General features: G+C 41.2%; 1 protein-coding gene across 11 annotated transcripts in view; it reads right to left on the bottom strand.

The window, feature by feature from the left end:
- LOC122567215 (paired box protein Pax-5-like) overlaps positions 1-17,291 on the bottom strand; it is a 196,198-nt gene that overhangs the window by 21,828 nt on the left and 157,079 nt on the right. For all 11 annotated transcript variants that reach the window (XM_043725557.1, XM_043725561.1, XM_043725559.1 and 8 more), the window contains 2 exons: positions 15,664-15,829; positions 9,814-10,011 (listed from right to left, as the gene is read on the bottom strand). In XM_043725557.1, the coding sequence (XP_043581492.1) occupies positions 9,814-10,011; positions 15,664-15,829 (364 nt within the window). The remainder of the gene's footprint in view (positions 1-9,813; positions 10,012-15,663; positions 15,830-17,291) is intronic.

Below are 17,291 nucleotides of genomic sequence, written 5' to 3'. Positions count from 1 at the left end.
AGAATCAACATTCGAGGAACGGTACAACGTAACTGAAGAGTGGTTCGAAGAATAATTGAAACTGAATAATTGTAAATGAAAACATTATTACGTATTTCTCTTTTAGAAAAGAGATAACCCGATGACGAACTTCACGCGGACGAAAAACCGCATCTACGTCCCACCCTCACGAAAGAAACAAAATGTTTCTCTTCTGACGAATAATCGATGAAATAACCAATGGATCTCGACTTCCAGCGCTAACTCGATATAAACGAAGAAATAATACTCTCATCTGTTACGTATATCCCAGAGTCGATTCTTCAGAATCGTACGAATGATAGTAAGGCCTTCCTGGATCTGCAAGGGTGTGTCGAGAGCTATGTCTCCACGGTACGAAGTCAGGTATAAGTTAGATTAAAGCAGAGCACCGTGGCACGGTACCCTAGTACCGCATCGTAGTCAGTTTGATGAAGTGTTCCCTTGGTCGGTACCAGGGACGAGTATATTATTATATCTGGGGACGTAGTTCGCATTGTCAAACAGCAGCTGCCCGTTTCGTACACACAACTATATTAACTGTGACACCCTACAACCACCGTGAAACTACTCACTTGTATTCTACGTGTCTCCGCGTACATGTTAACGCGTATACACACAGCTAGCCAAAAGCGTGTTTGCGTGTTTGTTTGCGATGGCTGGAGTACTAGCAACAAAAGCCGCTTTTCCAACAATGATACCGGCGAGTCAACAGTCACGAGGATCCTCTAAGCACAATGTAACACACGATTTATAATATATCGTCTCGGAACGACACCTCTCACCCCTCGACACGCAGCGAAGAGGACACAGTTCTATCTACAAGCCATTATGCATTTCGAGGGCATCTAGATTTATGCGAGAGTCGTCGAATCCTATAGAGTTGTCGATCCTTCAAATTCTTCCGGTATTTGGTCCCGGTCATTTGCATTTCGATGCAAATTTTAAGGTTCGCGTTACGCCACGATGATCTTCACGACACTGAAAAGCCCCGGATGGCTTGTCGTTGTCGGTTAAGTCTTTTCGTCAACAATGATGTCAAGTGGGACGCTTTAATCCCCATTTTTCTAGTTATTAGACCCCATTTACATTCATTTTCTGATGGAAATTTGCGTTAGTTGGATCATGGTTGCTGTTACGAAACGATGCGATTCCTATTATCGTGCGAATAATACGTTCGGTGCTTTCTTTTTTCCACAGACGAGCATTCTTAGTCTATGTTTTCAAGTTTCGTTCGCTTTATCGGACATCTAGATTTTACATTTATGTAAGATGCTACAGTGTTTCGGCATTAGCAAATATTTAGTATGAATTCATTTTAATGAACGAACCAGTGAATAAAAAGAAACATACGTGAGAGATATGGAGATGTCAATAAGACGTAGAAGGCAGAAGAAATATAAAGCGTACAATGTATTATTTTAACATCATTATTTTAACATCTATTTTTTATTTTACTTATTTAAACATCTATTATTTTAACGAGCGAGGCATTGAAAAAGTAGATAAAAAAGCTACTTGAAAAATTACATAAAAGATTGTCTTATTATTTTCAGAGAGATTGACTTATTGAAGTACATTGAAACGTTTGAGTACGTTACAAAACGATTGATATTATGTTAATAAATAAATAAATAATTTTTAATAAGAAGAAAAGTATCTACTGCTAGCAATATAAATACTTTGGTCTAGATTATCTCGTTTGCAAGAGATCATAGATGGCAAAATCTGAGTTGAAGCACGCGAATCGTAGTAGAGTGAGTTGCCATTTTGTTCCACGCTCGATCACGAGGCATATTACGCCGCGCGCAATAATATTCGATTAAACTTCTCCGTGATTACTTCATTGGAGATAGCCGATTAATCTTCGAATATTCGATGGTTCATTAACTGTCAATCATCGGGCGTCATCGGGTTATTAATCGACGAGTCATCGTCGGTCAACGCGCAAATGCCGTCCTTCCCTCGTTAGCGATATCGTAACGTTGTAATAGTTTTCGTGTTAGTCACGATGGCATTGTTCCATCGCAATGAAATCCAACCGAATGTTTTCACCGTGAGATATTAAATCGGAGTTGCGAGTTTCGTTGACGGTTTCCTTAATTACTCGCGTCATAAAAGTTTCTTTAACTTCGTCCATTCCGCTTTCCATTTCACCTTCGCGTGTCCGCTTTTATCCATTCGAGATACGATCGTTCGTACAGAGAGGCAACTGTCAATTAAGCAACCGAAATAGGATTTCGAAACATTCGGACGCAGACTCGGGGCATAGAGCATTCAGTCCTCAAGTAAAAATGTACGATTTAATCGTTTGTCTATTAGCCTGGTTCATTTTGATCTAATGCTATTGTAATAGTTAATTCGTGGCATCCTGTACTTGGTTTTTATTGTTTTTATCGTTATAATATAAACAACCGTATTGTATAATTTATCATATAAAAGTAAAGTTTGAAATAATAATATAATTTTGCTTATATGAACCTGTTAGAGGATGAACGATTTATACGACTAAAGTTCCTTATATCTATAAATGTTGGTTCATACAATGGAAGTTTATTTAATAAGACACTAACTACAATTCCTTCAAGTATGTGAATTCGCATAAACGAAATTCTATCGCATAACAAAACTGTAACATGATCTTCGAGGATTAAACAACAAAGGCATGACTCATTTCTTAAAGAAGTCACTATAAATCCTACAAATCAGGTTTCTATTGCAATTTCATCACAAATTCCATATCAATTACGTTTCCGCAGAAAAAAAAAAAAAAAAAAATAAGATTATTGGATAAATCCTACATGTTCTTCGTGCAAAATCTTGTAATCCGTGGCGATTCACGTGCAAGCGTGGGCAATTGCCGCCACGGCAATGACGATAGTCGTCCGGTAGGAGGATTTTGACGGTACAGTGGCCGAATAACTTTAGTATTCCAGCTCTCGGCCAAGAACAAAAGGGGACGAAGCATTATGGGCTGGCAGAGTAGGCGGCCATCCGGTTTCATTGCGGTTCCGTCTGTCCTCTGACGTTTCCACGGCAACCTGGATTGCGTATCTCGGCCGGCGGCCTGGTCCTCTTCGTCGTTGTCTTCGTTGTTGTGGTCGTGGCCGCCGTCGTCGACGTTCAACCCCTGAATTCGTCTTTCTCTCTCTATTTCTCTTTCTCTATGCTACGCAGCATCGTTTCCCTTGGTTCGACGCCGGGGACACGAAGGATACCGTAATTGTAACTTCATTTGAGGCTAATTTCGACCGAGGGGGGCTATGATGAAACGCGGTAATAATTGCGTTATCCAGACAAAGGACGGTTATGGATACGCGCCGCCGCCACCGCCACAGCTCTCAACGTGGAGCATCATCCCCGGATCCTCCGACCAACCCCGAGGGTGCTCCCGCTTTACGTAGGAGGGGTCTATCCGCGCTCTGTCGCTCGTTCTGCAAATATGGCTGCTTCAACGAAACTTCACCGCGCCACGGTGCACCATATTGTTTCCTTCCGACCGCGTGTGCCGCGCTTAATCGTCATATCACACGAGATTTCACCTTTGACTTGGGGCCAATTTTAATTCCCAGTAATTGTAATTTTTCTCTTAATTTTTACTTTGATGTCAAAGTCAACCAAATATTATTTTAATGCCACTCTTCTTCGAAAAGCAAAGAATTGACACAGACAGCGATAGTGGATATATCTCGGAGGCGAGATCTTCTGATTTTATCAATTTTGCCTGTGCCTCAAAGTCAATCAAAAATCTAACTTTTCCGAAAAGTAAAAAATTTATAGAAAATGTCATATATCCCGGTGTCGTGAGAAAAGGGTCCAAAGGAAAGATGCTTCGTTTCGTTACCGAAATCCTATAGTGTGCGGCGACTCGTCAGCTACAAAGAGGGAAGACGATTCCTCCCGCGGAGTCGATGGAATGGTAAATAAGGCAGTCGGTGGGCAGGCGTTATTTATGGCGATGTAATTTAATAAGCGAAAGATGAACAAGGGAGATACCGGTGACGCGGAGCGGAAAGTCGAAAGTGGCATGAAAGTAGCAGCCATCCTATTGGCCACCCTTGTCTCTGGAGTCGCGGAGTATAGCCGGCCATATGGCTCCGCGGCGTTGGCTGCTCCTGCGCCAAGCTGCGAGGTTTCCGGGGGTGCGAAATGATATGGAAGTAATGGAGAGCAAGGCGCAGAGCCTGGTGCCTCCTCCACGGGAGATTGACCCGGCACGATAGCAGAAAAGAGCGCTTGCTACACGTTCGCGATGACAGATTGATACAATTCCATCGAGAGATTCCGAGCGACAGATTTCCTACCAACTGTTGTTGCCTATGCTGGTCATTACGTCGAATTAAAGTTGCGGAGGTGGGGAATGATGAATTGATCCGGGCTATCAACGATTCCGATTTCGTTTCAAAATTTATTCTTCAACCTGTTAACTCGTGTGTTAATGGCGGAGTCATTAAATTCGATTTTAGATTTGGACTTTAGTAATAAGTTTAAGTAAAATAAAATAATTTTGATGTGAAATTAGTTGACGAGACGTTCAGTCTCAAAATTATTCCGCTACAAAAGACAGAAATTATTTTGTTTTCCAACATATAGCCTTCGCGTGTTTCTGTCATTATAGCCATATATTCCATTACTATATCAATAGATGTTTGTTCTGCAGCTCGGACAATCTGCCACCAGAAGGAAAAACGTAGAATCCCAGCTAAATATACAGTCACGTGTAGAAACGTGACGAATGAAGTCGTCATTGGCTAACAGGTTAAGAGGTAGGTTCGATGAAAGTAATGTTCACGAATGAAGTAACGGGAAGTCGAGGGAGTCATCCTCCCTTAGGCCGATACTATCGACTCTATGGAAGCCGCGAGAAAGGGCGAACGCGCGAGGCACACGCGAGACCGTGACGTCTCGGGGGTTGCGTCGAGGAAACGAGAAGAAGGAGGCTGTGAAGCCGGCGTAAAGCTCTCGGGCGAACCTCGCTCCTTATCGATCTGCCCCTGAGACTTCCTCCGCGGCCGAAAGGAGGAAGGCGTTCGGGGAGAAACGTAAAGAGAAACGCGAGAGATAGAGAAGCAGAGAGTCGAGCCTCTACACGTTCGGTTTCGTGTACGTGTGTGTTAGATAGACCTCAACTGAGAGCCGGCTACTCGAGCGTGACTCCGCAGCCGAAGCCGAGCCTATCAATATTTCCTCCCGAAATCCGCCGTTGTACCATCGCAGCAATTTCTCTTTTCTTACTTCCCATTCAATCCAACCCTTCGTGATATTTTTCTTCTTACAATGTTTATTACAAAACGAATTGCTCTTCGTGTTTCTTTGCCACCAATTTCAGGAGTTTCATTCGTGTAAGAACTTTCATTAACACTAGAACTACTTAGTCGTGGGTTTACTATGTTCGTAATTATTAAGATCACGCAGGTGCTTTTCACAAAATTAATATTGTTCCTTGTGAAGGTGGAGATATGATTATTTTTTATTTTTATCGCACAGCTTTAATCGTAATAATTTACGTAGGGAATATTTTGGTACACATTAAGCATCGATGGGTGTAGTGTCAAAAGAAAATAGAGTCGATATAAATTCGACAAGTGAAGAATGGTACTAGGCCGAGAATAAAATGGATGAATAGAAGGGAAAAAGAAAAATTGTCCGATTTATTCAGCGTTGTTGAACGATTAAACGTTGACAACGCATTACGAATAAAAAGAATACACGGTTTGAAACGATTAGGGAACCACTGTTATTTTCATTTTTATACTCACTCCCTGTATCTATATATCTATCTTAAAAATCTATCTGAAACATGTCTCTGTCATAATAAAGCCTATACAACTTCGCGTCTTTAGCCTTGGAATGAAAATATTAGATGATACGATAGAACCGTTCATAATATTAATTTACTTAATACATTTATACAAACATAATACAAACTGAAGAAATCCAATATATTAATTTCGATAAAACCAGTGATTTAATTCACGCATGTCTCTTTGAGGAAGACAGTGTCGTTAGTAGAAATTGGAAAATTAAAGGGTAACAGGGTGGCGAATAAAGGAAAGAATGAAAAGAAAAGAGGGAAGATTGTTCGGTCGATTCAGCAAAGTAGAAACAAGGCTCGAACTGTTACCGTCCAATCTTGGCCGCGTTTTTCGCCTGTTTTTCCGCGCCCCTCGATCCCGGGTTGATACTCAGGATATATATCTGTTATTTTTCGCGAAAGCCACTCCATTATTTCGCTCTCCTCGGCCGTTGGTTTTTTACCGCGGTAGCCAACGTCCCTGTTCCTTTCTCTTCGTTTCTCCGTGTCTCCCGTTCGCGGCCGGTCTCATTCCGAAGTGCCCCGGCAAAAGCAAGACAATACATTATATTAGCCGTATCATTATTTCTCCGTACGAAAGCTAGCTCGAAGCTAGAAAAACCGAGACACGATCATAATGGGAGAAATCCCAGCGTTACTCGCTACCCTCATATTCCCCTGTTTTCTGCCTTCGACCAGAGAAATCTTGCTTTGGAACCGTTTGTGTGTTTCACCCGTTTTGACTTTTTCTAAACGAATTCTTCTGGAACATCCGCCATATCGATGTGTTTTATCATTTTTCTAGCCATTCCTCTATAATATCGAAATATTCAGAATAGTCAAAAAAAGAATTTGCAGGCTCTTATGGAAATTTTGGAAATTTACCGCGATGCATTTTTGGGATTGTACATTTCATTTTGATTGCTTTGGTACAAGTTTCATATTTACAGCGTTAACTGTTCAATTTTTTCGCCTTATAAAGAAACTGTAATTCCTAGACATCTACTTTTCTATAATACCGAGAGTCTCTGAATGAAATATCCACAAAAAGCCAAAGTTAATTTTAAGAAACTAACATTATTACGCTACTGAATCAAATAAGCAAGTATTTCTCGACATTGGAATTAGCCGAGTTTTTATAGCTTCCTAGAATTTCTTCACAGAAACCCTTTCACAGGAAAACCATTTCTTCTCGTACAAAGTCCCATAATTTTGCAAAGTGCTTAAAAGTTATTAACGTTCGTTTCTACGTATGAAAATCGATTTCTCGGTCGATCGTCGAGCGCGATCAATCGGCGTAAACAATCACTTAAGGGCATCCGTGGAGCACGTTTTCCGTTCCGTGCATTTCAGGTAGCGAAGCATCGGGCGCGTTTCTATCCATTGCTCGGCGAGCGGAAATACATTTACCTACACGTAGACACCGCCGGAAGGTTGCGGGCTCGGTGTACGTGAGTTGGTGAAGGTAGGTTAGATAGGTGCATATAGATAGCGAAAGGTGGGTAGGTAAGTATCCGCGGGGTAAGTTTTTCCAGGCGATCTGCTCTCCGGATTCAGATCAATACCCGCCATCTGGGCCTTGGGTCGGGGATACGAACAAGGAGGAAAAGGAGAAGTTTCGATGGAGAGAAGACGGAGTGTTAGACAGAGATAGAACGAGGAGTGGAGAAGCTGGAGGAGTCACTCGAGCAACAAGCCACCGCGCCGCACCCTCCGCTGCAATCCTAGACACATCGAAAACCTCGGCCAGAAAGCAATTCCTGTACCTACATACGCCCACGTTTCACGCTATCGTGGCTATCACGACACCATCCACGTCCTCCTCGTTGGAAAAATGGGAAATATGCGCGCGACAAAACTTCGCTCTGCAGATGATTCGCTCGCTCGAAATTCTTGTAAATTGGCTGTCGAAAGAATGTGGCGGAAAATGATCGTATTTTAGAAACTTTAGCGTTTGATTTTGCGATCGTACGTACAACTGCTTGTTCGCTTCTTTTGTTATATTATTCGTAGATATGACGAATTTACTGATTATTCGAGAACATTCGTATGTACGTGGTAATGAATTTTCTAGAGTTTATCTTCGAGAATTGTAAATATACAGTATACAGTCAATCATAAAAGTCTTCTAAAATCGTCATTTTACAAAGAGGCTATATTTATTGAAATAAAATGGTACAGAATTTTCGTTGCAAAATTAACCTGTTTTCTACCAAGATGATTAATCGTAAGGGTTGCTTTATTATTTCCTTATCTCTTAAGAAATGAACATGATGTTATGCGTCGCTATGTTCTCTATTGTTCTCTATTGTTCTCTCCAAATAATTTGTGTGTATACTATTCGAGATGTACAGTACAGTGGATGAAGACTTCTGCGAGTACAATGTCTCCTAACAGAGGTGTAAATGCTGATGAGTATTAGATATAGGTAGGAGACAACGTTTCGAATTAGATGGATCAAATCAAAATTCCTCATCTGGAGGAATTGAAACTGAAGATCAAGATTCCCCAACCTGACCAAAGTCTCGTAAGTTCAACTCCGTCGTCAGCAGACATCTAAATATCCCTGAGTACCACTTCCGCCTAATGCGGGCCAACTAATTTGCGTGCGTTTCCATTAACGCTGGTGGCTGCCGGAAATCGCGTTAGTGGATTTCACTTGCGCCAACCAATTCGATCCGCATTACGCTCGATTACATTATCAGACCGGCGGCGTGCTCGAAAGTGGCGCAGGGCGAAGAAACGATGAAGTAGTAGATGCGTACAGGGGGTGTCGGATGAAGCGGGAGATAAGGTCTTAAGTAGCGACTGATTAAATCTCGGGACATATGTGTGCCGATCAATGGTACCCCAGTGGTCTCTCTTCGTTCGCTTTCTCTCTCTTTCTTTTCCCCGTGCTTCACCGTGCTGGCTTTTCTGTTGCTCGAAAAGGGGATCCACTCGTTCAGTTTGCGCGGTGCTGATACGCTGTAATGCCGTCTCATGGGAGCTCACTCCCCGTTCCATAGGGCATCCCTTTACCCGTGGATACTCGTGTTCCTAGCCACGCCACCTCTCCCCACCCCCTGCTTGCTCGATCTATTGGGCGACGTAAAAACACTTGAATTAATCGGCCCCATTCCCGAAGGAACCTGCGAAAGGTCAATAGGATCGGGGTGGCGGACCGGCTCTCTGCACACGCTTATCTCGATGCACGGGACGTGGGGATGATCCTTCCTCGTCTCCGAGGATAACTAATCGCTCCCATTGCCGCTCGCATCAAGCATATGCTCTGTTTGCACGCCCTTCTCGCTTTCTTCAATCGTTCTCCACGATAAATTTCGTGTCTCGACGAGTTCATCGATTTGGAGATGACGAAGAATCGGTTTAATCTTGATTCGGGAGGGTGCTTCGGTCGAACTTTGTTTGTGAACGATGAAAGGAGAATCTTCGTCCGCACTTTTGCGAGGATCGTAGAAGGAATCTATTTAATTTTACAAAGACTCGATTCTCGTACTAATATGTAAGTACATTACGTAGATTATGGAATTTTTGTGCGAATTTATAGATTTATGAAACGTCTGTTATTAAATGTTATAACAAGTAGCTACTCTATTTTCGATATTCTATATATCTTTGCATCTTTGAATTCTCCATGAACGAGTAAGCGTTCCAGTCTATTTATAAGGAACGTACGATCGAAGAAGTTATTTGCTGGTTCGTTGTTTTGAAATAATTAGCGACATCTAATGCTAGTTATTACGTTTCCCCATGACTAATAAAGTAAGTGTCTGCAGGTCAATTATTAACAACTTTGAAGAGAGGAAAATTTCTTATGTCTGTTTTAATTAGAATGATAATTCATAAGACTCGATCATATTTGAAATCGAACTCTTCAACTTTTCATTCTTGTCTTTATTAAACAATCTTATAGTTTTATAGTTTCGTAGATCTCAGTCAGATTACTGGATTTTGTATAATTGGTCAGTTTTGATTAATCTGACCGGAAAATTTGGACTCACCGATTGATCGAGGAGACGGATGGCACGTTGTCTTGCGAGCAAATGCCTTCAGCAAGCAATCGATCCCTGATCTCCCACGCGAACATTGTTGGATTGTCCCTCTTGTAGTTAGCGATCGCTTCGACCACCGGTGGAGTTGCAACCTTCGGTTTCGAGCCACCTATTACACCAGCCTTGAAGCTGCCGGTTTCATAATACCTGCGAACAAAAATAAAAAAGAAACTAACTCGATGGATCTATGTCGCGATTCTATTACATTCCTACGTCTACGTGACTTTTCAAAATCGTTAACGCTAACCGTCTACTATTTCCATCACCTTTAGAAATCTCCATAACCAACCAGAAATTCGATCCTACTACACTTCCAGAAACTATTGTAAGAATGTCAGGCTGCGAGCAGGCCTTTTAAGAACAGAAAATAAAAAGAATATACAAAAGTAACGTAATAAATAAACTGCGGATTCTTATGCAATCTTACATCCTTTTGAACATAACCAAAGTAATGGAATTTAAATAGGAACTTGTTTTAGTTACCAAATATTTGTGTTATAAATATTATAACAAATATTTTAACGAATTAAATATTACATACAATCTGTACATTTCTGCATTTTAAATTTGCCACAATTGTCTAAGCATTCACGGTCTAACAATGAAGAATGATTTTTACTTGGTTATCTTTGAACTCTCGCTCTTGACCTCTCTATAAGAAATTCTTTTTTTTTTTTTAATTCTCTTAATTCTTCAACGATTAACACAAAACTCTCACTCCTTTCGATCATACCCATTTAAAGATTTCATACGCATGACACAGATTCTTATCACGTACGGTTACATTTTTACAGGACACCGTACGTTCTAATTTACTCGTACGCTAATTTTCCAAAATTAGCACAAATATTCACCAAATCCCCAGTACGTATCCTTCGTCATTCGCACAAATTCTCACTGCCACGTAATCTTCAAACCACGATATCAAAAAAGACTGCACCCCATCCCAATTTTTTCCGATCGAATGGAATCAAAGGGAGCGAGAATGGAGAAAGAGAGAAACGGCTGGTTTTTCCCGCGACGTGCGGCCAATGCCGGAATAACGAATCGCCGTCCAGCGGCGCGTCAACGACCGGCTGTTTTAAAACAAACGGCTTCTGCCTCCACCCTGTGTTTCTCCCTCTTCTTTCCCTCCATTGAGCCCTCCCGACGCGTGTATGCGCGTGCGATGGTCAATCGCGATTGGCCCGCCGTGAACGCGCCCTTTGTGTCTAATTAGTTAAATAATATCTTCGCTGGTGCTTAAATTCAATTACGGGAGAAAGCCCGCAATAATGGTCCGCTTGTGGGCCGCCTTGATGGATGTGGGTCCGCCGCCGGCGTCGACTCATGCTCGTTCAAACTGTCGGCCAATTTTGTGCCTCTCTCTTTCTCCCTTCGTCTCTTTCTACCTTTTTCCTCTTCCATCGCTCGTTTTAAAAACAAAAAAAAAAAAAAAAGAAAGAAAAAATAGAAATAAAAAATAAAAAACATTGACCGGTGAAATTCAACGGTGTCGTTGTCAATTTTCAATGTGTTTCTTTCGAGAGCGATACATTTGAGCTCGAGTATGGTGTCGGTTGACGTGCACACGGCTCGTTAAAGCGTGAGAAGTTGATTCGAACTGGCTCGATCGACGCGACGACTGTCGCTGTCAATTGCACAGAGGAATTAGCGATTCACAGGGAAATCGGTGTTGTCTGGTAGCGATGTCAGTTATGGAGTATGTGATAGTCAAAGAGAAAGCGGTCATAATCGGTCGAGGGAAAGCTCGAAACCGATCCGCCACTGCTGGCAGATTATCGGGGATCGCTGCTTCGATCGAGATTCGTTACGAGGAAATAGCGGAATGATAGATTCTGTATATTATTTTGCACGTATCGGCTTGTAAAATAATATCGTTCACGTTTCTTTAAGAGAAAGGAATCTCTTATGTGTATAAGATCTGTTTAATCAACGATGCACACATTGCCTTGTTGTATCATCTTGTATGATATTGTATCAGGTTGTATGACCTTGCAAATGGATTGACTATCTTCCTAGCGCATATTCTGCAAATTTGGAATGAATACAGTTCTCTGAATATTCACGTATCAACACTATTTATTTATCCATCTATATGTTCCTCTATATACGTAATATGTAAAGATTTAGATGATACGATTATAAGCAATGTTTATTCATATCACTTGTCATATGTTTATCTACTGTCAACACAAGTAAGTTTTCTTTAATATTTCTCGAAAGATAATGGTAAGAGACGAATGATATTCGATTCTATAATATTCGATAGGGGGTAACCACTTGTATCGCACGTTAAATCGTGTCACGACGGTTCAACAATGTATCATTCGGCAATATTCACCCCGAACAAAAAATGATCGCGAACCTGTTACAGTCGAAAGCGTCGGAGGGGTCTTTTAAACGATTGGGGCCATGTCACCCCGTTTCGAAATTATTACGATTATATCTGGCGTAAAACCCCATTCCAGGTCCACATGGCGATGCTCACTCATCCCTACCGTCAAATGCCCATTACGTTGCGCAATTACAATTTTTTAAATTGACCAGGCTATGGCCATTCACCCTATTCGCATTAATTTTGGTTTTCAGTTCAATCGTTGATAGTTCAATCGACAATTTCTCTTTTTTTTTTTAGATCTCTTTCGTGTAACACTATCAGGTTGTTGGAGAGAAGATCGTGTCAGGGATGTTTGACCTAAGTTTAACCTTCCAGAAATTTTTAAAATTTCTGCGTATTACGAGCTTTATGTAGACCAAAGTCAATTAACTTTTTTATCTTACTAAACTATATTCGGGAGAACATAGAATTTTAACTACGTTTAATTTCCTATTAATCGTATTTAAAGAAATACATTATTACAAATTATACATGTTGTAAGGAATTCGTGTTTTTATAGCCAGCTAAAATTGGTTGAATAAAATTAACTGCAGAGAAGTTAGTCATTATTGAAGAAACGTTTCTCAAAAATGTTTTAAAAAAGCCACTTTATGCATCCGTTATGATTGACGTTTCTCCGTCAAACGAGGGTTGGCGCGAACTTTTCAACGCCGTCTCTGTGAACCATCACCTAGCCAGGAACCGGCGTTTCCGTTTCGTTTGTACATGTGCGTCGAAATTGTCGCGATTCTGCGAAAATCCGGGGCACACGATGTCGCGACGTATCAGTGGCGCGTGACTGCGTAAAGCTTCGGTGTTAACAGCGTTTCGTCGCCGAGGTCTACGACCGTTTTCACCGCAGTTTCGCTAGAAAAAGTGACTATAAACTTTGCACCTTGTAAAGTTACAAGCGTACGAATAGTAGAAATAGGAAATCCAAGTTAGACGTCGTTTGAAACGTGACGTTCGTGTGTTTGGGAATGTAGAAGAAATATTTGGAAATGCGTAATCTAGAATTATCGAATCTATTAAAATAAGAAATTTGGATATAACATTTCACAAATTTATAAATATCTCATCGTTGAAAAGTAGAAAAATATTAAAATGATTTTTATTCTTTTACCTTCTCTAGACAATTATTTTCAATGCCTTTCGCGTGGATTAGAAACTTTAGCGTTAATCGTAACTTCTTTATTCCTGACGAAACACAGCCAGAAAAATAGGAATTTCAGCCGCGGTTTCTAAATTTTAATTTACCAGGCGTAGATTCAGAAAAAGCGAGAAGTGCCAGCGAAAAAGTAGCAATTGCTCCATCCTGGTTGACTTAATTTATTCTTACTTGGTGTTTTTGAATAAGCGATTAGGAAATCGATTGCGAAACAACGGCCGTTGAACCGCGTTTTCTTTTTAAGTTTGATTCACACGTCGCTCGCTACCGCGACTTATCGATCTGATCGGCTGTAAATCCATTGAAAAATAAGTGCACTACTCGACGTTAATATAGCTGTTAATTTCTGTTCATAACACATTGCCGTTAATACGGTTGCGCAATAAATCGTTTCGACATCGCGCGTTTGATTAAAATCGTCCTGGATTTACGATTAATCGCGGACCCACAGGCAATTTCGTCTGAATGAATTTCGCTAATTTTCTGCGTCGAACTCGGCCACATGGGAAAATTTCTCTAATGATCCTGTCGGTGTTCCAGGAACGAACATTTTCACGTTTACTTATGGTTTATAAAAGCGCGAACCGCGACCAGCTCTTAAGTAGAATGGGTATCCAGTGGTCAGACATCAGACTTCACTGATGATCACGAACTCTTACGTGTAAAATATTTGAAAAATTTACAACGCAAATATCATACGAATATATCTGTTCCAAAAAACAAGATAAACGCAGGTTTGTTATAAATATAAAACCTTTTACAGATAATTATAGCGAAAACAGAAATTTTTCTATGAAAGTGTAAGTTTGCCCACAATTTTCTCAGTTCAAAGATTGCATACTGTGAAATTCTTGTTTATTATTTCCTCGATAGAAATTTGCTTACTCGGATCGCTTCTAAAATTCATCGGACGTCATTCTAAAGATCCCTTTCGCCCCAAAAGATATCTATCAACACAAGTGATTTCACATATCCGAACGCATCGAGGATAATAAACTGTTCAAATTCGCTTCGCATGAAATCCAAAGAAAAAAGATAGGAAAATCCAAGGGATGGTAACTTGAGAAGCAATAAAGTAGTAAATAATCCAGCCGGCCTATTACACATATACAGGGTATATACGTGAAAGAGCTGGCTATATGCAACAATGATATTCTACCGGCGGGGACGTATGACATTCGGGCCATCAAAACGGCACGAGGCCACCCGTTATGTAACGCGGGGCGGAGGGTGGAAAAAACATGGAAACCGCATATCGTCGCACCCGCTGGCACCCCCCACCGCGGCCGGAACAGGGGTGGTTCCTTCCTTCCGGCGTCGCAGTTTTCGTCCCTGGGTTCGTTCGCCTCGTGCTCCTAACAGCGTCTTTAATTAAATCACTCCCGAACCAGTATTGGTCTACCTTTTTTTCCTCGCCTCCTCGTGCACCCTATTCTCTCCTTTCTGTCTTTCTCTCGATCATCGCATCTTTTTCTTCGTTTCGGGTATCCTTAGCCACTTCGAACGCATGGGAACTACAACGTTACGTCTGCCATGGAAAATTTGATCCTCCACTAAATCATTTGCGCCATCGCGTCTCCTGTCTTTCGTCTCGAATTAACGAATTAGACATCCATCCAGTTGATACGGTTTCCTTCTTCTTTTTTGCACAAGAGAATCTTTATGATGATTTTTAATCAAAGTCTAGCTATTGACGCTGCCTGATCGTTTGATCTGTTGTCAGTTCCGTTTCTCCGAAGAGAAACTTCTTTCGAAGAATTGATAGTAATCAACGACTATATATAAATGAAATCTGTCGCTAACAATATCATAACCCAAAGAATTTCAAAGAATTGTTATCTAAACATTTGTTAAACAAGATCGAAGAAAAACGTGTATTATCCTCAAAACGCAAATGAAAACATTAGATCTCCTTCCAACAACAAAAAATTCTAATCAATTTGCAACATACGTATTCAGAATCTAACTCGTCGAACAAGCTGCAAAGAAACCAATCTTCCGTCAACTACCATTCACACTTGTCATTCGTTCTTTCAACACGTAGTTCTTCATTCATCAACCAGTCGATCGTAGAAGAATCATGCATCGATGCAGTGACAGGAGGATGGACGAATCGATGGAGGAAATCGCCGAAGCGCCAAACGACGGTACAGCAAAAAGCAAGTCTGTTGCCGTCGGGACACCACGGGGGTTGCGGTTGTAACGGATACGACGGAGGTCTGGATGGCGCCGGAACGGTGTCGGTACTCACCTCGACAGTATCTTGGATACACAGCCGTGAGATACCCTGAGTTGTCTGGAAATGTCGCACGGTCGGACGCCGCTGTGCGCTAGCTCGACGATCCTCTGCCTGACTACATCCGGTAGGGGCCTTCCGTTCACGAAGACGCCGCCGAGCTGGTTAACTCCGCCGTGGCCTGGAAAATGGAAATCGATAATGCATTAGCTCGAGAGGATACCGTTTTACGAAACGTCCAGGTCGAACTTCCGCGATTGGAGAAAGATCGCGACCGATCTTAGCATTAAAGATCGATTTTACTTTTACACTTTGGATTACTAACTGTTTCCTTCTTACGATTTGAGCTTCTTCTTAGTTGGTCTTAAAATTTCTTCTAGTGTTGGATCGGAGATGGTATAAATTCATCGTGCAACGAAATATCTGTAGCTTTATGATCTAACAATCACTTGTTACTTCGCGGATCAGTAGAATAACTCCTAATGAGTGTCTAATTGGTACCGTAGCGATAGCGTTAAAATATGATTTCTGTGTGTATACAATGATGGAATCTCATAGAATATTGTTAATAGGCTCCATTTAGTTTTATCGATTTTGAATATATTGAAACGAACCGTTTTTGCTCTTGACTTATTTACATCGTGCTTTATTAACGGACTCGCATATGTCGATCAAGTATTTCTCGATACTTTTAATGAACGCTATACGTACATTTATATACTCTGTTCGATCCTATGATCGAATCATTCTACATAGGGGCAAACACTAGACACAATATATACTAAAACCTCGTAATTCAGTGACCCATTCTTGTATGAAAACATTTTCTGTTCCCCAATTCCCCTTCGAACGAGTGCATTTGCTAATAATGGAAGCAACGTGTGCCAGAACATTCGATTTTCCATCCCACACGTTACTGTTCGTTCTCTTCGCGAGACGACTTTATTTTCGCGCATTACGGTCTCCTAACGCGTTAACTTCGATCTAATATCGTAATGGAGGGTCCTGGACCGCGACATATGTCCCCGTGTACGTGCCAGCGCACCGATGATTCGATGATCAGCGCTGTTTCTAACCCCTAACATCGACGAACCAGGCCTGTTCGGTTATAGTGCGCGACGGGACCGCGCGATTCGTCCCCTTGCTTATGCTGCTTCTTTTTGCCCGGTCAATCGACTTCCTCTGGCGAACATGTTGATGCAGATCAGACTGAATTGTCAGGGGAAAGAAAAAGTCGTGATAATGGCCGACATTCGATTTAACGTGCTCCAGTAACGCAGTAGAGTATAACAAGTCTGATACGAATCTTCTTGTTGTCGTGTCCGTGCGCGACTGGACTATTCTACTGGAAAATTAATTCTAGATTTGCTTGATCGTCCAACTTTCACGAGACACGGAAGATTGAAGTTTTTCGAATTCTTATGTACGTATTCGTACATTTGAAAATTAACATTTTAGTCGTTTTAATTACCTAAATTCGGCTTTTCACTATTATGTTTTTTGCACATGTGAAAGTTAATTTAATTAAGTTGTGTCGTAAAGTAATACGGATTACGGAAGTATTTAAAGAAATTGTAAAATATGAAGGGGCACATATTTTTAGCTACATTGCGTGTAATAAATTAGCTTGATACACGGAGTGC

Source organism: Bombus pyrosoma, linkage group LG4 (genome assembly GCF_014825855.1).
Source record: "Bombus pyrosoma isolate SC7728 linkage group LG4, ASM1482585v1, whole genome shotgun sequence".
Lineage (NCBI taxonomy): Eukaryota > Metazoa > Arthropoda > Insecta > Hymenoptera > Apidae > Bombus > Bombus pyrosoma.
The sequence above is the reverse complement of the archived record's forward strand: the minus strand, read 5'-3'. Positions and strand labels throughout refer to the sequence as shown.